This window comes from Fukomys damarensis, unplaced genomic scaffold (assembly GCF_012274545.1).
Source record: "Fukomys damarensis isolate Sample0158 unplaced genomic scaffold, DMR_v1.0_HiC HiC_scaffold_12, whole genome shotgun sequence".
NCBI lineage: Eukaryota > Metazoa > Chordata > Mammalia > Rodentia > Bathyergidae > Fukomys > Fukomys damarensis.
This window is the reverse complement of record NW_022900924.1, coordinates 8,424,052-8,450,185: the sequence shown is the minus strand read 5'-3', so window position 1 is coordinate 8,450,185 and position 26,134 is coordinate 8,424,052. Positions and strand designations below refer to the sequence as shown.

Genomic DNA, 26,134 nt, shown 5'->3' with positions numbered 1-26,134 from the left:
AGAGGGGCGTGCCCGGGAGTCGCTCTGTGGGCGCCGCGCCCTCGCGCCTGCGCCCTCAAACTTATTGCACGTGGCTGCCTTTGGCCCCGCCTTAACCACGCCCCCCGGGCGCGGACCGATCGTGAAGCGGGAAGGTCTGAAGTCTCAGGAGGATTTGTTCCTGGACGCTCAACTGCCCTTGGGGAAGTTTAGGGTGCTGGAGTCCCGAACCAAGTTCACATTCTGAAAGCCAACCTCTGGAGTGCGGTGCAGAGGACCACCCAGCCCATCTTGCCTAACCCTATTTTGCAGTGAAGGAAGCTGAAGCTCAGAGCGGTTTAGTACCTCGTCCATGATCTTTAGTGAGTTAGGGGTTCGAATTTGGATAATTCTAGGTTAGAATACTGGTTGTGCTCCTTGGCTGTGTGATCCTAGGCGAGGGACTTTGGCTCTCCAAGTCTCGATCTTTTCTTCTATGCCAATTCAAGGACAGTTCATTCATAGAGCAAATAAGTGTGGCGTATCTCCTATTTTACGTTATCAAGATGCTCGGGTAGACCCTGTGGATCTTACGGAAAGCAAAATAGACACACCTGCCTCATTAAACTTGCTGACGAGGGAGAACGATACATTTTCCTTCTTCAAAAAAAGGGAAGATTATATGCATACTACTCCCTGATTTAGAAAAATCCAGACAGTATCTATATATGTATTTCTGTATAAAACAACAGCAAGTTGTCAAAATTTTTATGACAACGCAAGGCAATTAGGAGTTTCTAAAAATGCTTATAAATGTAATTTATTAATATTGACTTGCAGAATATGATCTTACAAACCAGAAAATTTACAATGTGTATTTAATGCCTACCAGGCATTATATAAGGGCAAGGAATCATTTTGGGAAATAGATTTTTCTCTCGAATGGTGCAATGGATCCTTTCCCGAGGACTGAAGGTTTTCTCCGCATTTGAATCGCAGTGGTTGGGAAATTGAACCACGCTCTAGAGCGTTTATTCCAAGAATAATCCTGACCTTCTCAAGATGGCGTCAAACCGTATACGACAGGCATCACGCTCACTTCATGACTTCCTCTATGGCTTCCACTTCCCGTCCGAAGACCCAATTTCTGTCCGAGGTTGTGCCAGCACACACATGTTAAGGAGTTTTTTTTTTCTCTGACAGAGGGTTTTAGAAATATATAAAATAATAGTAATTACACGTATTTCTTGATTTTCCCTTCACATAAGGCTCCTAGTTTTCTTTTTGGTGGTAAGAAAATGGGGTTGTGATCAGGCGCGCGTCTTGGACTACTTCTGTTTCAGAGGGGTCTGGGCCAAGGGAAGACCCGGGAGTCACTGGAAACGCAAGATGGCGACGGTGGCCGCAACCTCGGCGTCGGAGCCTGAGACCGAGCCCAGAGGTGGGCCCAAGGCCGAGGAAGAAGAGGATGAAGTTAAGGCGGCTAAGACGAGAAGAAAAGTGTTATCCAGGGCTGTGGCCACTGCGACGTACAAGACCATGGGTCCAGCGTGGAACCGGCAAGAGGAAGGTGTGAGCGACAGCGACGGTGAGGAGTACGCCGAGGCTTCCTCCGCCGAGAGCTCCCCCGGCGAGTACGAGTGGGAGTACGATGAGGAGGAGGAGAAGAATCAGCTAGAGATCGAGCGGCTGGAGGAGCAGGTGGGCCCGGGGGTGGACAGCAGTCTCCTTCCGTTAGGTCCCCAGGTCTCGGCCCGCCTCCTTAATCCTTAGCGTCAGTAAAACTTCCAAGGCCACAAACCCACTATTACCCCCATGTTGCTTATTGCTTGAGCTCTTGGAACGTGCCCGGTGCTCTGCAAGCGTTTTCCCATCGGATCTTCTCCACGACCGGTGAAGCAATTGGTGTTGGCTGGGTTTCGCGGGAGTAGCTTCTTGATCAAGGTAACACTTCGGGTAGGCGTTACCTGTTCTTTAAACCAACTCCAGACCTCGTCATCTTAACCACGCCGTTGAGCAGTCGAGATGAAGTTTCATTCATAAGTTTATTTTCCTGTGGGGATAACGTCAGCGTTAAAATATGGTATAGGAGGAAAAGCATTGACCAGGACGGTAGTAGAAATGGAAAGAGAGGTTTCCGTGTTTGAATATACGTTTGAAGGCCAAGCCCCTTAAGCTGAGGTATTTCATTCCCTGTGTGCTTTGGGGGGAATTTTTCTCAGCCTGAGCTTACTTCTAGGGAATAGGTGCAACACACCTGCATCATCTAATTGTCAGAATAACCACAACCTGGTGTCCGGCCCCAGTTGTATTGTGCTCTGTGATCTGTAGCTTAATGAGGTGGTGACATCTCCAGGGTCCACGGTTCCAGCAGGCAATAGATAGCAAGTTCAAATTAGGATAATTTGAGAAAAGATCTGTGAAATGATTGCCTGTGTTTATGAAAGTATGGGCAGGGGAACCAAGAATGAACATTTAGTACTCCGTGGCTACTAATAGCAAGACTTAGTGTCCATCTTTAGGCCTGGAGATGTGCAGGGAATGATTAGTTACTTGAATAGTTGGATAGAGAGGGCACCTGAGGCTGCTGAGACCTTCTGGGGAATACGTACTGTGTCATGAGTTTCCCCTTTCTTCCCTCCACGCATCTGTTGGAGCATCCTGCTGGGTAAACGCACTTGGAAGCCAGAGAGCTAGGAAGCCCCAACATGCTGTATGCTGGGGGCACAGGATAGGGAGGAGAAGGTGGGGTGCATATGGAGGTACAAGACGTAAAAGAGACTGAGCACATTCTCGTTTTTACAGATAAGGAAACAAGGTTCAAAACAAATGAAATGATTTGTTCAGTGGCACCCGGAATGGGATTTGTATTCTTAAAGGTTATCTGTGGACCAAGTGCTGTGCTGTGTGGTTCACTTCCTCGGTGACGTGAAGTTGTGACAATCCTAGGTACTTCACCTTGCTGGTGTCATCCTCCTTATGACACGCCTTCTGGCACTGTTACTTTTCAGTTCTGAAGTAGTGATATTATTAATTGGTATAGTTTGTCTCACTTGTCATCACATGTGATCGTCAAATGAACCAGCAGGGGCAGGCAGGTGGCTACCCCCCCACCTGAGGATTGGACTCAGGAACTTGAACTTGCAAGGCAGGTATGGCACCACGGAGCTAAATCCCCAGCCCTAAATAAGTCAGTCTTAATTTATTCAGCAAATGCAGTATGATGTGGGTGCCAGGTTGATGTGTCTTTGCCCTCATTGAAATAATTTCTTTGGACTGCTAGCCCTGGACTTTTTCCTGGTTGCCCGCAAGTGCGTGTGTGTGCGTGCGTGTGTGTGTGTGTGTGTGTTGTGGGGAAAGGGGAATAGGATCACTTTTTAAAAGACAGGGTAAGGTAGGTTGGAACCAGAGAGCCGAAGTCCTTGAGGAAGGAACTCTGCTTCCTGGGCCCCGCCATAGAGCTCCCAGCCTCTGGTGCCTTGCAGTTGTCTGCCCTGCCTCGGCTCACTGACCATGCAGGATGGGACGTGGCAGGTGATCCACAGTTGAAGAACCTCCAGCCTTGCACTCTTTGCCCTGGGGTCTAGAGCAGGAAGTTTTGAATTTTTTCCTACTTCTCTCACACCACTTCTTAGTCTCAGGCTCCTTGTTCCTGCTGTAAGTACCCTTATGGTGGAGCATAATGTTGAGTGACTTCCAGATGGGTCTGTAAAAAATCTGACCCTGCCGTATTTGCAAGTTCTGATTCTCAACTGAGTATGTTTTAGGAAAGCTGGCTCTCAGAGTGGTATTTAGCCATATAATGAAAGCAGAGATTTTCCCATTATCTGCGTTTGTGTATAAACTAAAAGGCGTCTAATGGTGCCTTAGGTGCAGAACAGAGTATAGCTGTGTGACTTTGTGTGAATGCAAGCCTTCCCTGCAGTAGTGGACAGACTGTGCAAGTTGTTTCAGCTCTCTGAGCCTCGTATGTCCCAGTCGGTAAAGTGAGTGTTGTAATAACCTTCCCTCACAAGGAGATTATGGTGCTTAAGTGACACAGAGCACATAGAGCTCTTTTGACTTCTTTGGGTACATAGTAGGTGCTAAGTAAAGGCCTTTTTCATCTTGCCTTCCCCCTGACGGTGTCACTGCCTATCACTGGGGGGCTATTTCCTTCCCTCCTGGCCTGTCTGATATTTCTCAGCCCCATTCTAGTAACAGTCAGGTGTGGCATCTTTTGCATAGGGAGTTGCAAATCAGAAGATGATTTTATGCTCCTCTTTCTTTAAAGTCTTCTCTTTTTTTAAAGCATCTTGTGTCATTAATGGTGTTCTGAGCCTAGAATAGACCAGCAGGTGGACTCCTTTGTCAGTATTGGTCGAACCGTACTGAGATGTCTTTTAATGCACGGCACTTTGCATTTAATATATACTCTTTCAGAGCGCTTCTCTGTACTTCATATATCTTCCTTATTTTGGCTCCCCAAAAAGTTTAGACCACAAGCCACCTTTGAGGCACTTTCCTTACTTCAGTGACTTTTATGCCTTTTTCTATTTTCTGCTGACCTATACATGACATTCATGTTAGGGGCACTTGTAGAGACATTCCTGATGCTAACAAGTCTTCTTCCACCACTGTTCCCAGTGAAAAAGCACATCTGGACTTGGGTGTGTTGACATGGTAGTGTCATGAAGAACCTCAGATGTTCTTTAATGAAGAAAACATAGTTCTCATTAATTTCACTTAACTGCTGTGCTTTTGTGTGACACACTTGATACTCACTTTTGAAACATTACTGTGTCTTGGGCCGGGAATTTAGCTCAGTGGTTCCGCCACCTGCCTTGTAAGTGCAAGGTCCCGAGTTTGATCCCAGGTACCAAGAAAAAAAAAAAAAAAAAAAAAAATCACTGTGTCGTAAGCCACTTGAGAACCAAGAGCTGGACTCTAGCTTTTTCATGGTGCAAGCAAGGAAACAGAGCCTGAGAGGCTCAGATCACCAGTGCCCTGATTTGATCTGGAAGAAACAAGTCAGTCCATCACATGATTGCGGGATGGCTTTAGTTTGTCATGTTTTTTAGAGTAAGCAGGAGAACATTGCTAAAAGTCTTAGGGTTTTTTTTTTTTTTTTTTTTTTTTTTTAATTATCAAGTTCTTAGCTGGTATTGATTCTTCTTTATTCTGCCTGTCATTTGGTGCAAAGCAGTTTGTCTCTGTATAAGAGTTCTTCTTGAACCCTGGTTTTCAAATTGGAGATCACAGTCATGGGTCATGGATTGGCCAGTGCAAGTAGTGATACCTCTGCGTGTATTTCCCACCCACTTGGGTCTGATTCTGGGCAAATCTTCCTACTTGATTTTTTTCTTGAGATGTGTTTTGGTTTTTCCATATAAATTTAGAATTACTTTGTCATAGTCTTTTGGATTTTTGTTTAGAATTGCATGGATCTAACATTATTTAGGGGAAAATTGACACCCCTGCCATTAAGTCTAGTTACATGATAACTTAGACAAACTTCATTTATCTAAGTCTCTAATATCTTTCAGTAGGACTGGGGATTTAGCTCAGTGGCGCCGCTACCTGCCTCGCAAGCTCAAGGTCCTGAGCTCGATCTCCAGTACCAGGAAAAAAAAACACAAAAACTTTCAATAAATTATAAAAATATTTACATATAGATCTCATATCTTTCATTTGATGTATTCATAGGCATTTTCTTAGTTTTTATTTAATATGCTTCATATTGCTGTGAGTCAGGTCTCCAGAACTTTTCTATCTTGCATAATACTTACTAAAGGAGTACTCCTCTTCTTTCTCTCCCCAACTGCCTGTTAAACTCTGTTCTCCTTTTTGTTTCTATGAATTTGACTACTTAGGGTAGTCAGTTCCTTTTTCTTGTCTATTCCAGCTCAAACGCTACCACAGTGTTGAATAGAAAGTGATACTGGAGCCTTTGTGTTGTTTAAAAGGAATTTATTCTGGTATTTCTGTGTTAGGACATGTTTTGTAGGATTTTATAAGTACTTTTTAAAAAGATTTTTAAAAACATACAACTCACACACTACAATGTTTACCTGTTTTTTCCTCTCCCCCCCATCCCTCTCTCTTCCTTTAAGTTTGTTCCTAGATGTTCAGATGCCTCACAGGAGCTTTCTGAGTTAGAAACTAGTACTATTCCCCCTTTGTAGGTGAGGATATGCAGGCTTAGGAAATTTATAACTTGCCTGACACATTTTTTGTCTCCTCAGACAGTCTCTCTCGCTCACTTTTTGTTTTTGGTACTGGGGATCGAACTCAGGTCCTTGCGCTTGCGAGGTGGAACCACTGAGCTAACTCCCAGGCCCAGACTGTGTCTTTTACCCACGTGTCTTCTAACGGAACTGTGCACATGGAGGAAGTTTCACATTTGTTATAGAAGCTCCTTCCTGCGCCATTTTGTTTCCCTCCCTGTGAGGGCGGATGCTGCATTGCTCTCTCAGCAGCTCTCCCCAGAAGCACATCTGTTTGTGGCGCATCTGTGTGTTGTAGACAATGGTGACAAAAGATGAAGATATTTTGAGGATCAAATTTTAAATTTCAATTTTTGTTCTTTTTCTTTTCAGCTGTCCATCAACATCTATGACTACAACTGTCATGTGGATCTGATCAGGCTGCTCCGGCTGGAAGGGGAGCTCACCAAAGTGAGGATGGCCCGCCAGAAGATGAGCGAGATCTTCCCTTTGACTGAAGGTAGCGCTTCTGCGGTGGGGCTGCTTTGGGGAACACACAGCACTGAGGAGGGCGCAGTTCTTTTTGATGCTGAAAATAGAATATGTGCCTTATAGAAAATTTGGAACAGGTGTCAGTGGAAAGAAGAAAGCCCATCATTCAGAGTCAACTATTTTTAGTTTATTGCTTTGTAGCTTTTTGTGAAACATGGTGTGATCATACAACATGGATTCACATTTTGAACCCTGATTTCTTTTTTTTTTGTTGATTTTTTTGAGATAGGGTCTCACTATGTAGTTGAGACTGACCTGGAACTCACTATGTAGCCCAGGCTGGTCTCAAACTCACAGCGATCCTCCTGCCTCAGCCTCCTGAGTGCTGGAATTACAGGTGTGCACCACCATGCCTGGCTTGAATCCTGATTTCTTTATCCTAATACTATGGCAAAATTCTTCTGTGTACTTAAGCTTTACCCTGGTCTCTACTTCCCATTTCGGTTGGCATGTGTGTATCTTATTTTCTTAGAACCAGTAAATTGTAAATGTACTTAAACTTACATAGTTTTTAAAGCAAATGTTTCATACTTTAATTGTTCTGCAGTAGTTGCACATTTAGGTCATTTCTACATATTTGCTAATTAGAAATATAATTGCACCAAACAACTTTAGTTAAATCTTCCTGAATAATTTATAAGTGATCTCTTGGGCAGGAGTTGGAAAACCCTGTTCATAGCTCCAGCTCTGTGTGTCCCCCTCCTGCAAAGTGAAACTGCTAAGTGAAGACCGCTGAAGTCACATTGCTCAGATTCATTCTTTCCTGGTTGGACTTCTCTGTTAACTGTGAGACCTTAAGCTCATGGTGGAAAGAATTTAAGAGAACAGTTGTTTATACCTTGCAGTGCATGACAGAATAGAATGAGCTACTCTGTGTGTAGCATGTGATACTCTGTGTATGGCAGGTCTTACATCCTTCCATATTGCTGCCATTAATGCTGTCATCTACCCTACAGGTTTGAAATAAAGATTGAATGAAAAAAAATGAATATTTTACAAAAGTATAAAATGTCCAACAGGTGTGGGCTATTATTATTTGAATGATTTCGTCTTATTTGGAAGCATCAAATCTGTGTGCTTGATTGGAGGTTCAAGATTTGAACTTTGTGAACTGGGCTGGGTTGTGTAACTAAAATGGGTAAAGTGCTTGTGTCCTGGTACCTCTGGTGAAGCCTGCTCTCAGCCTGCCCTCTGCCGGGGACCTGATCATGCAGGAGGTGCTGTTGTCTCCTAGAGCTCTGGCTGGAATGGCTGCACGATGAGATCAGCATGGCCATGGACGGCCTTGACCGGGAGCACGTGTATGAGCTCTTCGAGAAAGCTGTGAAGGACTACATCTGTGAGTTCCCCGTGGAAACCAGCCCCAGGAAACTCCTCCGTAGTCCCCCAGTTGGCTGCTTTATCTTTTTAGTATTTCTGTTCCAAAAAGTTAATGGTGGGCCCCTGGAATCATTTTGTGGTCCCTGAAAAGTGACTTAGTAGGCCAAATGTGTACAGTAAGAATTAATGTGTTCCCAGTTTAGTCAGCCTGATCTTGAAGGCACAGGAGTGAGGACCTAAAAGAAAGTGAAAGGAATAGGACAACCATGTCATTTCTCTATTGTTTGAACATTATTGAAAATAGAGCTTTAAAATGTAGATTTCTTTTAATAGAGTCAGAGCTTTTAATTTAATTCTTTGACCAGATGACATAAAAATGAATCAGGGTTTGAAAGTTGAAAAATTTTAGGTTTTGAAATTTTTTATAACTGTTGCCATTGAAATTAGTTGCTGGACCCCTTTTTTTTTTGGGTGCTGGGAACCAAGCTGTATTCTTTACAGCTCAGTAGTAAAGGGTCCTTTAGTTTGACCAAGTAAACTTTATGCCTGATTGTTGTACTACACACCTACCACTTGGCATATTTTGTTTATGCTGTAAAATCCCAGTGACTATCCTTGGTAGGATGTTTATTAAGACAATTCTTTTCAGGCTGCAGTATTAGTATAGATAAATTGCGATGCTTGTTGGTTATGCTCTTACCTTTTTGGTAAGCGCATGTCTTCTGTGTGCATTTTGGTATCTGGTAATTTATGTCCTGAACTAACAGAACACTCCTCATTTTTAGGTCCTAACATTTGGCTAGAGTATGGCCAATACTCAGTTGGTGGGATTGGTCAGAAAGGCGGCCTGGAGAAAGTTCGCTCTGTGTTTGAAAGGGCTCTCTCCTCTGTCGGTTTGCATATGACCAAAGGACTGGCCATCTGGGAGGCTTACCGAGAGTTTGAAAGTGCCATTGTGGAAGCTGCTCGGGTGAGTGGACATCCGAAATGCTCCAAAATCCAAAATTTTGAGCGCTGTCATGGTGTAACCTCGTGGCAGCAGGTCGCAGTCAAACGCAGGTGTTCTAAACCTGTTGTATAAAATCACCGCCAGGCTCTGTATGTAATATGAGTTAAACTCGGCTGCCCTCCCTAAAACTTGTTACAGATATGCAGATCCCCCCAAATCTGAAGAAAATCCAAAATTCAAAACACTTTTGACACCCATCTTAACCTATGTGATTAAGTAGCCCCAGTACCTTATGTTTACAACCCTGTGGAAAAGTCTGCAGTGGAGCCTTCCACTTACCCTGACTAGGGTGTCGGGCCTGTGCTGCTTCCGACATTCGCAGCTCTCTAGCGTCAGACACCACCTCTGCATGGCCTCTGCAGCCCCTTTCCGCACAGTATTGTGGCCATCGTACTTTACTCCGACGGCTCCTTCACCTGGAAGTTACTGAGTCTGCAGGCATTCCAAGTGCCCATTCCTCTGGGAGCCTTTCTCAGTTTTCTCCTGTGTAACAACAGCTCACCCCTAAAACCACTAGCAATCCATGGGATACTTTACCTTTATGATGGTTACGTCCTGCAACACTGTAGTCATTTGGATAGGTTTCTTTTTTAAAATTTTGAGACAAAGTCCATAAATTGCCCAGGTTGTACTTTAAGATCCTCCTGCCTCAGCCTTCCAGAGCTGGGATTACAGGCATGTGCCACTACACCTGGCTTGGATATGTTTTTTCTTTCCCTGTCATAAGCCCGTAGTGACAGAAATGACATTTATTTTTGTGCGCCTCTCATTTGACATGATACCTCATCAAAGTCATTGAAACTTTTTAGTTTGAACTGAAAATCTGTTAGATGTCTTTTGAAGTAGAAAGAACTGTAGTTTGTCATTTACTACTAATTTGCTTCTTTAGCCCATAGCTGACTTCCTTTCCCCTTTTGACCGGGAACAAACCTTTGATTCACAGCTTGAGAAAATCCACAGTCTCTTCCGGCGACAGTTGGCAATCCCACTCTATGGTAAGAGAAACTGACTGGTCAGCAGCCAGTCCTTCCTGGTGTTAAAATGCTTCTGAGTATGTCCTGTGAGGAGACCTTGTCCAGCGTCCTGGGAGGCAGCTATGGCCGGTGTTGCATTCTCTGGATGAGGTCTTTAGCCAGACTTGTCTTGCGTCATTGGTGCCAGTGAAGGTTGTCAGGGTCAGTGGCAGTACGACTCTGTGACACCCTGTGGAGATCTCGGTCCTACTTGAAGACGTAGTCGGAAAGGCGAAGATGACATTTCTGAAAGAAATACAGAAACAGACTCCTGTGTTTCCTGCAGAAACTGTAAAATAAGAGTTCTGTCGTGTGTACTTTCTCTTTCCTTCACAGAGTGGTGATTTTCCGTATCATTGCTCTGTGGGGTTGAGTTGGGGGAGAGGTACAGTTGATCGAGGTTTGGGAGAGTGTCCCTTTTGGGTGAACATATTTTGGCAGGGCCAACCATTTGGCTCTGGAGCCGTGAGCCTGAGTGGCGCCAGGAGGACAGTACAGGGTGGGAGAAATTTGACACTGCCCTCTTGTCTGTCCCCTAGGCCTGGTTGTGCATTGTCTACACCCAGCGCTTCTGGGCAGCCCTGCCTGAGCCCCCAGCTGTTATTTCCCTGCTTGGGAAATAGGCTTCATGGTTCATTTGGGTTTGATCTGATATAGAAAATGAGTCTCTGATACAGTTGTTGGTTGACCAGACTCAAAGGGTTTGTAGATTTCATCTCACATACCATGTGAGACAGCTTAGCTTAGTAAGCAAGAGTGTGAACGTGGGCCAGACTGCCTGGTTTGGAGACTTGCTGTGTTTCTTGTGGCTAAGTGACTTACCACACCTCTGCTTCCGTTTCTTCAACTGCAGCATGAGGATTACAGTAGCACCTTCCTTACAGAATTGTGAGGACTGAGGGAGAAATGGACGTGAAGTGCTAGAAATGTAGGTGTGAAGCCCTGGGTCAGCGATGGTGAACCTTTTAGTATGTGTGCTGCGGAAGTGAGCACCGCGGTGAACCTTTTAGAGCTTTCGGTGGTGATGAACAGCCCGCCGAGGCGCACATGCCACACATGGGTTTGCCACCACTGCGTGGGGTAGAAAGCCTCGTGAGTATCGTTAGAGTGCTAAAGTGCTGCTGATACTGAGCTGCCAGGTTTCACCTGAGATAGATTCAAATGCCAGGTCTGGGGCTGATGACACCAGAGTCTTGTGGCTTTTTCTGTGCTTTGGTCGCTAAAACCCAAATAGCAAGACCCATAGGGCTGAACCTCTTTCAATAGATATGGAGGCCACATTTGCAGAGTATGAAGAATGGTCGGACAACCCAGTGCCAGAGTCGGTCATTCAGAACTATAGCAAAGCCCTGAAGCAGCTGGAGAAGTACAAACCCTATGAAGACGCGCTGGTGAGTACCGGCCGCCTTCGTAGTCAGCGTCTCTCTCACACCTCTCCCTGATTGATAGCTGTGAGTTAAATGCTATCTTAAAGTCTGTTTATTGTGAAGTATATAGAGTGTATAAATGTATACGTGCAGTTTGCATCCTAATAATAAAGCCAACATCCATGTACCCACCACCCAGGTTAAGAAATAGAACATTGCCAGTACCTTAGAAGTCTCCTATGTGCCCCTCTCCGATTGCCTCCTCCTCCCTCTCCCGAGAGGTAATCACTTTCCTGACTTTTGTGATAATCATTCCCTTGCTTTTCTTTATAGTTTTACAGCCCATGAATGTATCCTTAATGATTATATTGTTTAATTTTGCTTGTTTTTGAACTTTTACGTAATAGATTCTTGCTGTATATCTTCTTTTACCCAGCATGTTTTTGGGTTTTACTCATGTCGATAAGTATTGTTCATTTATGCTCACTGCTGTAAAGCTGTCTGTTTACTGCAGTTTATTCAGGGGCCGGCTAGTTGGATGTTTCCAGGTTTTTGCTAGGAGGAGCAGCATTGCTCTGAACATTGCTTTTCTGTCTCCTGTGCCCATGATTTGTTTCTCTAGAATATGTTATGGGTCACAGGTGATACCGAGGTGTCCCCAGGTTGTCAGCGTGCCTTCCAGCCAGCAGAATCTGCAGTCTCACTTCTGCTGACCTTGTATATTGACATACTTAAATTTTAGCCGCTCTTTTTGAAATTGTGGTTTTACTTTGTTGTTGTTGTTGTTACTAAAGCTGTTGAGCAGCTTTTCATGTTTATTAGCTATGCAAATTTTCTTTTTGTAAATTGCTTGTTAAAAGCCAGGTCTTTTAAAAAAACTTTTGGTTTTGTTTTCATTTTCCTTTTTTTTCTAATTGACTCTTTGGAGTCCTGGGTCTTAATCCTTATTTTTGGTTGCATGTACTGCAAAATTCCCTCCCAGTTTGTGTCTTATCCCCTGCCCCCCCAAGGTATATTTTGATAAATGGTTCTTAATTTTAATATAAGTGGATTTATTGATATCATTCTTTCTCTTATGGATTGTATTTTTGTGGTATACAAAAAACTGTTGTTCATTTAAGAACTCTCGTGTACTCAGGTCTTTAATGTATTTAGCTCTATTTTCTTCTGAAAGTTTTATAGGCCTCCATCCACCTGGAAATGGTTTTTGTGTATGGTATGAGGCAGGGCCCAGTTTCATTTTCTCATGTGGAGAACCAGTTATTCTGATAACTGTGTCCTCCATTCCTGGGGTACAGTGCCACATCTGTCCTAGATTAACATCCATTATGTGCCTGTCTTCTGGTTTGTATTACACTCTCACAGTGATGATGGCTCTGTGATGTTTGATGTGGGATTGGATGAGTCCTGTCTGCCTTGGCCCTCTCTAGAGAGTCTTGGCTTTCTGTAGCTGTTATAGGTGCTTCTGTCAAACTTAGAATCAGCTTTTTAAAACTCTCTCTTTTATTTGATTGAAATTGAATCTGTAGGTCAATTTGAGGAGGAATTTATGTCTTCCAGTCTGTGACCATGTATGTGTGTCGGCCATTTAAGTCTTATCTTTCTGTAAAGTTGTCTGATAATTTTACAAGTTCATCCAGTGTCTTGAAAACATTTATTTAAAACATTTTTTAAAGATGTATTTCAAAATGGTTTTTGATATATTTTTAAATGATGTCTTTTTTTTTTTTTTTTTGGTTTTTTGAGACAGCGTCTCACTACATAGTCGAAACTGACCTGGAACTCACTGTGTAGCCCAGGCTGGTCTCAACCTCACAGTGATCCTCCTGCCTCAGTCTCCTGAGTGCTGGGATTACAAATGTGTGCCACCACACCTAGATGATGTCTTTTAAAGACTTACTTTCTAGTTATTCTTGGCATATAAAATGCCATTGTTATTTTATATTTTTAAATCTAGCAACAATAAATTGTTATGATTAAAGGGTTTTTTTGAGTATTCTGTCATGGCAATATTTTTATTATTTATTTATTTATTTTTTTGGTTTTTTTGAGACAGGGTCTTGCTATATAGTACAGGCCAGCCTTGAATTCAGTATATAACCCAGCCTGGCCTTGAGCTCACAGTGATCATCCTGTCTCAGCCTCCTCAGTGCTGGGATTACAGGCATTTACCACCATGCCCAGCTATGATACTGTTTAAATGTCATTTGCCCCTTTCTTATTATTAGAACACTCTGTCATCTGCTGTGTCTCAGACTTACACTCTTATTTTCTTGAATTTATCTTATGTTTTTGACCCACCGGACTCCTTGTTAATTTTATATTATACAGTCCCAGTTTGTTCACATTTGCTAGGTGCATTTCATGCTTGCTTTGCTCTTCTTGTATCCTAGATCTTTCATCTGAAATTATTATTATTATTTTTTTGTCTTGTACAGTCTGTGGAGTCTCCTACCTGGAGATTTGTTGGTAACAGATCTTCAGTTTTATGTGTCTGACAAAATCTTTGCTTAGCTTTGCTTCTTGAAAGTCATTTTCTTAGGTTATAGAATTCCTCACTGCAGGAATGTTCTCTCAGCAGTGGAATACAGCTTTCTGTCTTCTGGTTTCTGTTTTTGCCCTTGGGAAGTCAACCGCCTCATAGTTTTTTCTCTGGCTGATTTTAACATCTTACTGGTTTTGTTTGATACCTACAATTTCATTACCATAGATCTTGGGAGTGATATCTTTTTATTTATCCTATTTGAGGTTCACTGGACTTCTTGACTCTGTTTTTGATATCTTTCTTGGTATGTTGAGTTAGAGTGCAGCCCCTTTTGACTTAGGTTTGAATCCTAGCTCTGCTGCTTACTGACACTGACTCTAGGGTAGTACTTCAACTCTTTGACTCAGTTTCTTTGAATGTGGGGTGAGTATGATGATGAGATCTATCTCATAATTGTTGTGAATATCAAATTCTTAATGTACGTTAAGCCAGTAGAGGTTTCCATTTTTGCTTGGCTTACTGTCCTCAGATTTTATGCTCAGTGTTTGTTTCTTTGCCATTTTGTCGATGATTTTTAAGATTGTTTTTTGTTTTGTTTTTTTTTTTTTTTTTTTTTTTGGTACCAGAGATTGAACTCAGGACCTTGTGTTTGTGAGGCAGGTGGCAGAACCCCTGAGCTAAATCCCCAGCTCTAAGATTGTTTTTATGTTAGAAATTTTTGTTGTTAATCAATGCCGTGGAGTATCTGGATAACTAATCCACCACCGTTAACTGGAAACCAGGGCTCTAAAGCATTGTATTTTTATGTACAGAGCATGTGTGCTTTCTGGTCAGCCAGCACAGGGCCCCTCACCCTTTCCTTTTAACATAAATGATTTCTATGTACTTGAGTTTCACAGTGTCCTCAGCCAGTTTATTTTTGTTGTGGCCATCAGCAGAATGGCTGAAGAGAAAATAAGTTGAATAAGAGGTTTCTGTCCAAAAAGACTTGTGATTGTGTGTCTTTGGCTCAGTAAACATTCAGCCCAGCCTCTTCTGACTTTTGCTTGTACCTGTACTATTGTAGGACTGGTATTCGGAGCAAGCTACCAAAATTACATAAGATAATTTCCCACTCTGATTTCCATCCCTCCACTTTGGATGGGTGATTAGCGGTAGGATGACTGGCTGAGGTGTTGCTCTTTCCTTCATTTTCTGGTGGTTTGGAATACACCGTGAGAAGGGTTTTAGAGACTTGCTAACTACTGCCCTACTTTGGACCAAGTGGGAAGACACTCATGCTACTCGTCAAATTATAGATCCTGTTGTAGAGTAGTTTGAGAGAGAGGATTTTGTGATTCTTGTGTAGCCACTCTCTCCAACATTTATTTTATTTGAAGATGCTTTGTGCATCTTGACAGTGTCAAGTAACTAAATTTTGTTTCAATGTGATTTTCCTGTGCTCCAGTTGCAAGCAGAGGCACCAAGGCTGGCAGAATATCAGGCATACATCGATTTTGAGATGAAAACTGGTGACCCTGCTCGTATTCAGCTGATCTTTGAGCGTGCCCTGGTGGAGAACTGCCTCGTCCCAGACTTATGGATCCGTTACAGTCAGTACCTAGTAAGATGGCTGTTCTGATTTTATTTTGTTTGTACCAGTTTAGAATCTGTTTGAAGGTAGTCGGTAGGTGTGTCAGGCATTGGTTTCATGCTTCCCCTTTTTCTTCCGTCTTCCTCTTCTCTTTGACAACTTGCTTAGGAATTTTTTTCTCAAGTTTAAAGTTATTTTAAACTGATCATTAGCTGTACTAAAATTTTGCTTATAGCCTTATCATTGAGGACTTTATAACAGATTTGTATTTTTTTCTATAATTTTTTATTAGGAAAAAATAAACATAAAGGTAGATTAGTAAAATGAAGCTTCAGAGCCCTATCGCCCACCTTCAGCAGTGATTAACAATTATGACTCTGGTCTTTTATTATAGTTCCATGTCTGTCCTTACCTATTTCCTTCCCCCTTCTGAGTATTGTCAAAGAAATTCAGAAATGATATTTCATTGATATGTATTTTACTCTGTGTATATAAAAGGTTATTTATGTACAAAAGGATATAGAAAAAGTCCATGCAGTAGGATCCGTTAATGTCTGTTAAGGCTATTTTGACATATAGGTTCTTCTCTTGTCCCTGTCTCTTTTTCTCCATTACAGTGGTAATTTCTCTGTTGAAGAAACCATGTCACAGGAGACATTTCTTTTGTCACTTGATTAGGCTGGCAATGTTTCCTTGATGATGAAGTCTTAAGAAAACTTCGTTTTCTAACCCTGGAATTCTTTATCATAGGATCGGCAGCTGAAAGTAAAGGATTTGGTTTTATCTGTACACAGTCGTGCTGTTAGAAATTGCCCTTGGACAGTTGCCCTGTGGAGTCGGTACCTCATGGCCATGGAGAGACACGGAGTTGATCATGGAGAAATTTCTGGTGCGGATATTTTTGTGGGAAGACTTCTAAGTTCTTTGCCCGAAGTGAGAAACAGAAGTGTGGTGAACTCACTACATCAGCAATCTGCAGGGAGTTCTCTGGGATACTGAGAATTAGTGACAAAAGGGCTGTAAGTGAGAGATACACTGGTTATAGTTTTGGCTTCCTCTAGCTTTTTCATATGCTGATAGTCATTGTGATATTCTAGGAAGTTCTGGTCTTTTTTTCAGACTTGTTTGACCTGGGACTCTCATTGCAGTGTCCTGTGGAATGAGTCCTTTCTAGAACAGTCCTTTCTGGAACACACTTTCAGAAGCACCATGGGAGCTTCTCTTTTGAGCATTTTTCTCTTGCTCATTTCCCCTTGTTATATCCTCTTATGACTATTTTTAAAAATCATGTATTTTATAGTAAGTGGTTTGAGAACTTTATATGAGCTTCGTTTTGAGATGGCAGTGAATCCTGACCTTTTCCTCCAACTCCAGTGACCTTCGAGAAAGCTTTGAACGCTGGCTTCATCCAGGCCACAGATTATGTGGAGATTTGGCAGGCGTACCTCGATTACCTCAGGAGAAGGGTTGACTTCGGACAAGGTACTTAAATGCGTGAGTTTCCATCAGGACTGAACTTTTCCTCAGCATATCTTTGGTGTGATGTTCCTCTTCCCCCAGATGCATAATTGTTTAAATGGTGAAGACCAACCAGCCCCCCACCCCCAATTTTAGCAACTTATGACACTAACAGTCAGGCTGTGGACTGGTAAAAGAGGTTGATGGTTATGTTTCATACCTGTTCTTCCAGCCTCAGTAGCCTTGTCTTTCCTTTATTACTTCTGTCCCTTTTATAAAACCCACATAGTTCAAAAAATAATAGTACTGTGTTTCTTGTACATCTTTGAACCTCTGCAGGACCCCCCTCCGCCCCCCATCCAGGAGGCCCTGACTTGTGCTAATGCTAGCCTCAGCTGTTCCACTGTTGACCCACATCACCCCACTTGGGGCGACCCCCTCTGCCCCCGGTCCCCCACAGCACCTTGTGCTCACTTCTGTCCCGCTGTGCCACATTCCTGTTTCTGTCTCCTGTGCTGTGTGGTGAGGCACAGATTGGCAGTTTTATTTCTGTGCCTTCTGTGTGCAGGCCGTGTTGATTCATAGTCTTTTTTGCCATTTCCAACAGACTCCAGTAAGGAGCTGGAAGAGCTGCGGTCTGCATTCACGCGTGCTTTGGAGTATCTGCAGCAAGAGGTTGAGGAGCGTAAGTCTGGCCTGGCCTGCTTTGCCCATTCATATTGCTGTTTGGAGTTGATAAACCTTTTCAGCCAAGGGGCATTTGCCTCAGAATTTCTAATTTTCGTTAATTCCATTCCTGAAGGTTTCAATGAGAGTGGAGATCCAAGCTGCGTGATCATGCAGAACTGGGCAAGGATTGAGGTAAATGTTTTTGACAAGTCTGTCTCATCCACCTTTGGAAGGACCTTTGTTTAATTTTTTTTCTATTAAAGATGAAATAAAAGTGAGTTGGAACCCCAGGTCGTGGTCTAGGTGCTACAAGAATTTGTATTAGGAACCATGCTTGGTGCACATTTCTTTATCTTGGCGACATTAACTCTGGGCTAGAAGTCGTGCAGCAGATGTGCTTGTGCAGGGCGGTCAGTCACTCTTCCTGTCTTCACTCCCTTGTTGCATGTTCTGTGTGCACTGTTTGCCAGCTCTGCCAGGTGCAAGGAATCAGATCAGTATGGCCTTTGCCTGCTAAGGCTTTAGTCTCGAGTGGAAGATGGGTGAATTGATAAATCATTAAAGTATATGATTTACTGTGTGTCTCTGCTGAGCCAGGCTCACCCAACTGAAACGTGGAACCTTAATTACTTGTTAGGATTATAAAATTCTAAGCATGTTTTACATCTGAGGGGGTGTAAGGCTGAGAAATGACATTTGTCAGATCATTTCTGCATGGGATGTTTGTGATGTGACCCTTCTACGGGTGAGGAAACTAAGGTTCAGAGAGATTAGGTCACTTGCCCAAGTCACGTAGTTTGTAAGTGGAGGCTGTGGCATGTAGTTTTAGATCAGTCTTTTTTACTCTATAGTGCTCTCAAACACTTGCAATTAAACTTAATTTAAAAAAAAAAAAGAAGAAGCACCATGTGCTGTCATGTGAATGCAGGGGTCCTGCCCCATTCACAAGAGGCTTAGGTCTCTGGGTCCTTGTCCCTGCAGAAGGGGAGGAAGGGCCAGTCTGGGCTGTTACCACTGGAGCAGCTGGGTCTGCTTGGGATTCATGGGGCTTCTTAGCTATGTCTATCTCAAGTTCGTTTCATGTGGCTCTTGGTGCCTGAAGATTCGGGTCCTTCCCCGACTGATCTTGTTAATGCATTTTAGGCTCGGCTGTGCAATAATATGCAAAAAGCACGAGAACTTTGGGACAACATCATGACCAAAGGAAATGCCAAATATGCCAACATGTGGCTTGAATATTACAACCTGGAAAGGTAACTGGCCTGGGGGTGAGGAGGGGCACCGTGCTGGTCAAGGGAACACCTGTTCTCTGTCCTGGCTGGCTGTCTGCCTCAGTCTTCAGAGTGGGTTCCTTCTGTCATCCTTTTGCTCTTGAGGGTGCACTGTGATCAGGCAAGGATAGAGAACCAAGCAGTACTATAGCCTGGGGCTCCTATAACCATGGATTTGATTTGTTTTTATTTTTGGACAGGAATGTTTTAACTTTTTTTTAGCTTATTTTTTTATTATGTTTCCTGTTTTTTTTGTTTTGTTTTGTTTTTGGTACCAGGGATCGAACTTGGGCCCTTGCCACTTGAGAGGCAGGCGCTGAAACCACTGAGCTAAATCCCCAGCCCTTTTTTGGTTTTTTGAGACAGGGTCTCACTTCGTAGTTCAGACTGTCCCTGAACTCATTATGTAGCTCAGGCTGGCCTCAAACTCCCTGAACTCATTATGTAGCTCAGGCTGGCCTCAAACTCGAGGCAATCCTCCTGCCTCTGCCTCCTGAGTGTTGGGATTACAGGCGTGAACCACCATGCCTGGCTATGATGTTTACTTTAGAGGAAAGTAGGAAATTCTAAAAAACAGAAGAACACTCAGATTTCTTAAAATCACTGACCCAAACTGTTAGTTTGGAATATATTGAGACTTTTTGTTGTTTAGATTACTTATAAATGAAAATGTAGTAATAGCATACATGTTATGTAAGACTTTAAAACTGGATAAAATAGGATATGTTCAGTAATATTTGTAACATTAGTAGTTTATAAGGAGTATGAGCAGATTTTTTATTTTTTATTTGAGATAGGACCTTGCTATGTAGTTCAAGGGTGGCCTTAGACTCACTGTGCAGCCCAGGCTTGCCTGGAACTCTTAGCGATCCTCTTGCCTCGGCCTCCCAAGTTGGCATGTGCCACTGCACCTGGAGAGTATGAGCAGCTTTTCTATTCAATATTTGAATATTGTGTGTCAGTAAATAAATTTCCATTTCTTAGTTTCTGAATTTTTTTTTTCTGTTTTAAAAATGTGTGACCAAATTAAAATAGATCATTTACAAATATGTTTATGTTGGTATTTACCGTATTGGGAAATAAAACAATTTTTAAAAATGATATTCATTTAAAAAGTGAATCCACTTCATTTAACTTCATTTAATGTGGTCATCACCCTCCGAGTGGCTCAGGGTGACTTTCATGAGGCTCTCACTGTGGGGCCAGGCTCTCCTGCAGCTCTGAGACTCGAGCTACTAGGACTCTGCAAGTGGCCTTTGTGTAGGGCTTCTCATAACTCTTTGTGGTAGGGACTGTCCTGTACACCACAGGACATTTAGTCACATATTTTTCTGAGATATGACTATATTTTCTAAACCCTAAAATAATTTAGTGAGAAGAACAGAATACTTTTTGCAAGTATATTTGGGCTCCCTTCGTTTAAAAGACAACTAAGGGCTGGGGATTTAGTTCTGCGGTACAGCGCATACCTGGTGACGGCAAGGTCCTGAGTTTGATCCCCGGTACCAAAAAAAAAAAAATCCCAAAACAAAACAAAAACTGAATTTTTATGTCTGCTTCTACATCATTCTGATGTGATACATAGTTTTCATTGAGGTATATGAAAAACTGTGACCTCACATATATGTGAGGTTAGGAAAGAAAGGCATATTTTAATACCCTTTCAAATAATTGTGAATATTCTCCTTGTATACTACAGCAAAACTCGACAAGTGATAGTTTCTTAAAGGTCTTGTAGAAAGTAGGACCTGAAATGATGTTAATGGTGTTTCCAGTTCTGTTACATTATCGTCTGTTTGTCCATTTTGCACTTTGAATGGACCTTTTACTTTTTACCTGATGCCAAATCTTCTGTGACGTGCATTATTCATTTGGAAAATCCTGATCCCCAACTTTATACAGCTTTTTCAAATGATGTCACATTTTATTCTACAGTTTTAAAAAAAATTGTATTTGTGGCTGGGCTTTAGCGCAGTGGTAGAGTGCTTGCCTAGTGTGCCTGAGGTCCTGAGTTCCATCCCATGGGCCAGATATACATACAGATGTATTCATTGCCTCACAGATTTTAGTAGAAAAGTCTTTTAAGTAGGAATCTGTCAAGCTCAAAGTGGCAGAAACAGATTTTCCAAAATTCTAATTTTCATTTGCAAGCACCAATTTTGTCACTTGCCACAGTAACCTCAGTGGTTTTCCTTGAAGTGGCATACTTCATTAATTTTCAGAAATAGCTGCCGAATACACAGATCCGAGGAGCTGTAGTTTGTCACTCAGCTGCTCTTTCAAGGAAAAATGGTGTTCTTTGAAAAAAGCGACTCTCAGCTTACAGCTCAAACAATAACATTTTGTTTCACAGCCACCACTGTCCTTCATTCAGTATGCATTCAGACATTTTATGTGTGTACTGTATTTCCCATTTCATCACACGATCCTGCAAAGGTAGTGCCTTTGTGCTAAGGGCCGCTATTGCTTTTATACTATCCTTGCAAGTGTCAACACAATAGAAAAATCCATCTGTTTTGGTATCATTGTAAAAAGAGCATGAGAGAGAGACCAGAGGCCTCAGGGCAAGTGGACCATCCTTTGAGGACCACTCTGAATTTTTTCTTAGTTATCCTAAGACATATTTACATATGTTTATACCTCCTTAAAAATCAGACTGAGCATACAGTCTCATAACTGTTGTGGTTAGCAGCATATCTTTCCATGCCAGTCCACAAAAGTTGACTCTAGGCATGAAATTTGATCATTGCCTAGATGACTGTTTCTCCTTTCTGGTAGGACTGCACAGAATTTCTCTAGGTACTTCATTGAATGACCTAGGATTGATGGACCACCTCCTTCTTACGTGTTAGAACTGTGTGAGTGCTGTAAAGGCTGAGAACCTGGCTGCAGTCACTGCCCTGGGTGGTTTTCCAGGGTCATCTGCCTGACCGGACAAAAGAATGGCTTGGAGGCCACCTTCTTTTCAATAGAGTGACTGTGGAGCCGTGTGGAGGAAGGAGAAAATCACAGGTGGTTCTGAAAGCTGGATCCCCAGATTAACCCCATCAGAGAGCATCCACCTGTGTGAAGACAGCCCCTCCTTTCCTGTACCTTTTGCTTTGTGCTCTGGGCTGCAGCTGTTGCTTTCTGTCCTAGGGCGCATGGGGACACGCAGCACTGCCGGAAGGCTCTGCACCGGGCTGTCCAGTGCACCAGTGACTACCCCGAGCACGTCTGTGAAGTGTTGCTCACCATGGAAAGGACAGAAGGTGGGACCCTCAACCCCAGCTTCCTGCTTAGAGCCTCACCTGCTTGCCACTTGGTCTCCAGTTTGTGTGGACACACTGTGGTTGGGGCCATCACCCTGCAGGTGGCTCTGGTTATCATGAGGCCTTCACTGTGGGGCCAGGCCCTCCTGCAGCTCTTAGACTTCGGCTACTAGGATTCTGCAAAGTGGCCTTTGTGTAGGGCTTCTCTGTCCTTTGTGGTAAGGACTGTCCTGTACACCGCAGGACATTGAATCCATTTCTGGCTTCTGGCTTCTGCCTTTTAGATGTCAGTAGTAACCCTCCTCATCCAACCAGACTTGACAACCAGAAATACCTCTGGACATGGCTAACTCAATGCCCCTGGGTAGGGAGGTCCCCACTGGAGAACCACTGCTCCAATGTTATGGCCGCATCCCTTGAAGAGTGCCAGAACCTTCAGTGTTAAGATGTAGAACTGAAATAAACAAAACAAAAAAAAAACCACAACAAAACACTAGGGGCTGGGGATTTAGCTCAGCGGTTCGGTGGCCTGCCTTGCAAGCACAAGGACCTGAGTTCAGTCCCTGGTACCAAAAAAAAAAAAAAAAAGCTGTAGAACTGAGACAAGGAAATAGCGTAAATTCGTCTGTGGGCATCGGTCGAGATTTGGGGTGTGAGCCCTAGGGGTCAAATACCTGATCAATAGTAGAAACACTACCTCCGCATTTGAGTAGCTTGACAGTCTTTGGTCTTCTGTAACTGTCTTGTGCTTCCCCATCAGAGTATTGTCGGAATTGTGGCCATTGAGAGCCCGCAGCCCATCAGGGGTTGTTGAGTCACTTTCCTGTTACTGGGACAAAATACGTGACATCCACAGCTTGGAGGAGGAAGAGGAGAGGTTTATCTTGTCCTATGGTTTTTAGAGGATTCAGGCTATGGTCAGCTGCTCCAAGGCAGAAAAGGCATGGTGGAGAGGCCAGGAAGAGGGAAGATACTCATCCCATGGTAACTAGGAAGCAGAGGGAGAAAGAGGAGGAGCCCAGGGCAAGAGTAGATCCTTTCTGGTCACACTCCCGGCAGCCCACCTCTAACCTGGCCCCATCTCCTGACGGCAAGTCTGCTGTGGTGCCCCTGTGATCTCATCACCATCCAAACACAGCAGACTTTGGGGGATATTTTAGATGCAAACCATAACGTTATGGTCATACTCTGCTTCCCAGTCTCCTTTTTCTGTTCTCCCCTCCCCTGTTCCTCCAGTCTCTTCTGAAAGAGCAGAACCATAGCACACCCAGGACGACTGTTTGAGTTCTAGTCTTCAAGCCTACATTCTTAAAGGAGGGGCTCCTTCTCCAATTCTTGCTGTTTGAAGGGAGAAACCTCTTCTTGAAGTGTGGGAGATTAAGAAAATTATGTACTTACGCCCTTCAGAAACTCAGGGAGTGAGAGTTTCCCTTCTCTTTCTATCAAGGTACTTTAGAAGACTGGGATACAGCTGTTCAGAAGACTGAAACCCGGTTAGCACGCGTCAAAGAGCAGAGAATGAAGGTAATGAGTGGTTGTCTGGAGGCTTGGAACCGCTCCTGGCCTTTGGGGCTGTTACAATGTTTTGTCAAAACATTATAGGTCTTTCTAAGAAATCTGTTTTACTCATAGACTATTATAAAATTAGTTGAGTTTCAGTATTTGAATTTCTGTCATCATTTTCATTTAGTTTCAAACTGGCTCAGACAATACTTTTTCACATAGTGGGAATTTGGGGCCTAAAATTTATTGGAGCAGGTGAGAAAGAGTAGAGGAGCCTTACCTGACCTATGAGTGGTTTGTGAGCCTCCAACTTACTTTGCGCCCCAGTTTTTTTGTTTTTTTTGAGACAAAGTCTCACTTCGTAGTTCAGGCTGGCCTCAAACTCATAGTGATCCTCCTGCCTCAGCCTCCTGAGTACTGGGATTACAGGTGTGCACCACCACGCCTGGGTAGACCCCAGTTTTACAGGTTTTCTTTCTGTCTGAATGATGATGGAGGATGCTGGTGCACTGTAGGTCCGAGTCCCGAGAAGCGGTGGGGTGGTTGTGAGCACCCTCCTCGCCCTTTCCGTGGCCGTCGTCTCAGGGCGTGGTGAATCCCCAGCCTGCGCTTCCATTTCTCAGCTCACGACAAGCTGGACAGGCATCGTAAGCATCTCCATGCCCAGTGACCCATTTTGTTGCCACTTTTCTAGGCTGCTGAGAAGGAAGCAGCCCTGGTGCAGCAGGAAGAGGAGAAAGCGGAACAGCGGAAGAGGGCGAGGGCTGAGAAGAAGGCGCTGAAAAAGAAGAAAAAGCCCAGAGGTGCAGACAGGCCCAGAGAGGAGGAGGACGAGCAAGAGTGGGGTGACGATGACGGAGGTAGGAGGCTGCGTAGAAACACCGCAGACTTGGGCCGCACACACGGCGCGGACAGCTGTGTTCCTGACCCATGGGAGAGTCATCTGCCAGCCCAGCGCCCCTTGAAGTTCTGTGAGGCATGTGTTTGTGATGCTGTTCTCCTGTCAGTCGGCTCAGCACCGGTCTGTGCCCACGTCGAATCCCCAGCTCCCGCCCACGGCCTGCCGTCTTTCCTGGTAGTAGTGACTTTTGTAATTGAAGGGTGCAATTCAGGGTAGAGATTGTGTTTAGCCGTTGTGCCTTGATTCTCCTTCAGTCTGCGATGTGCCTCCGTCTTCCTTTGACTCTCGTGGCCTGGACACTTGAAGGGGACAGTTCAGTTACTTCTAGAATGTCCTTTGGGATTAGATTTTGGGTGTGCTGCTTTGGCAGGAGCAGCGTGAGAGTCACTCCGTGTTCTTGCTGTGTTTCATTGGGTGACGTGGTTTCAGTGTGTCCCTGTACTGGTGGGGGTTAGATTAGTGGTGGCTGCCTTGTTCCTCCACTGCACAGTTACTTTTTTACTTTTGGTTAAGCCTTTAACCAAAGTATTTATTTCTCATCAAGCTTCCACATTTTTCATGTTCTTCTGTATCATTGATTGTGGATTCCTGCCTAATTCACATCTGTAATCTGTGAGTAAAGTTTTATAGGTTGACCCTTTACTTTTTCTAGTTTGGCTAGCAGGAGCCCCTCATGCAGGCTTCTGTGGCCCTCTGACGTGGTGACTGATGACTGGTTGCTTCCTTAGTCTCAGTTGTGCAGTACCCCAGGCTCACCTTGTATTTCCTGTGACTCAGTCCTGCAGACTGCCATTCTCTCCAGGGCTCCTAGAGTGGCAGGCGGTACTTAGCAGGTTATGGGCACGCTTGCCATGTCAACAGCTGCAAGCGTGGAGCTAGGGAGTGTGTTTACACCCTCTTTTACTAATGTGCTCTCTGATGTGTTGAAAACCATGCGGTTTTGCAGGGTCCTGTATTCTCCCGAGAATGTTACTCCCCAGCGGTTTGGGTATCCTTCTTATACCCTTCTCTGGCTTTGAGGGCCTGGCTCTGTTATCATCAGCTCAGTCACTTCTGCTGATCTCCTGTGGACGGAACCAGCCTGGCCCTGCTCCCTTCTGAGTGGGCCATTCCATCTCTACACACCCTAGGGTTTCCAGGGCCTGGTGCTGGCCCCTGCATTGCAGACATCCTTGCCCCTCCACCAGGCTTTCATGTCGTGGCTCTCCTGCCTGGGTGTCCTCTCCCCGGTGCGCTCCCATACCCCGTGGTGGTTTCCCGTCACCACTGCACCGCTGCTCAGCCCACCCTAACGGGCACCTGCCTCAGTTGGTCCATTGAGTGAATTTCACTCGATTGACTTTTCCAGTTCATGTTTCTGTCATCCACATAATTTCAGGGAGGGCTGCTCTGGGTCAGGTTCACTTTGGTAAAGTCAGGCAGGGTAGAGAATTGTCTCAAGACATTAAAGGATGCAGAACATTTTCCTCGTCTGCTGTGTCAGTAGACGGAGTGGCGGTGAAGTCGTTTAATTGCCCGTCCTCTTGTGCCATATTGGGACCTTCAGAAATGACACTGGTGGCCTTTTTCCTCTCAGAGCCTGGAGTCAGCATGGTGAGGCAGGTGGGACTTGGGACCAC

General features: G+C 43.9%; 1 protein-coding gene across 1 annotated transcript in view; it reads left to right on the top strand.

The window, feature by feature from the left end:
- Nucleotides 1–1,256: 1,256 nt before the first annotated feature.
- Sart3 (spliceosome associated factor 3, U4/U6 recycling protein) overlaps nt 1,257–26,134 on the top strand; it is a 31,432-nt gene continuing 6,554 nt past the window's right edge. The window contains exons 1-15 of the mRNA XM_010604001.3: nt 1,257–1,659; nt 6,537–6,663; nt 7,930–8,034; nt 8,801–8,985; nt 9,968–10,019; nt 11,304–11,428; nt 15,337–15,492; nt 16,213–16,351; nt 16,837–16,944; nt 17,528–17,605; nt 17,723–17,781; nt 18,733–18,842; nt 21,999–22,111; nt 23,559–23,635; nt 24,309–24,474. Of these exons, the coding sequence (XP_010602303.1) occupies nt 1,348–1,659; nt 6,537–6,663; nt 7,930–8,034; nt 8,801–8,985; nt 9,968–10,019; nt 11,304–11,428; nt 15,337–15,492; nt 16,213–16,351; nt 16,837–16,944; nt 17,528–17,605; nt 17,723–17,781; nt 18,733–18,842; nt 21,999–22,111; nt 23,559–23,635; nt 24,309–24,474 (1,912 nt within the window). The 5' untranslated portion in view covers nt 1,257–1,347. The remainder of the gene's footprint in view (nt 1,660–6,536; nt 6,664–7,929; nt 8,035–8,800; nt 8,986–9,967; nt 10,020–11,303; nt 11,429–15,336; nt 15,493–16,212; nt 16,352–16,836; nt 16,945–17,527; nt 17,606–17,722; nt 17,782–18,732; nt 18,843–21,998; nt 22,112–23,558; nt 23,636–24,308; nt 24,475–26,134) is intronic.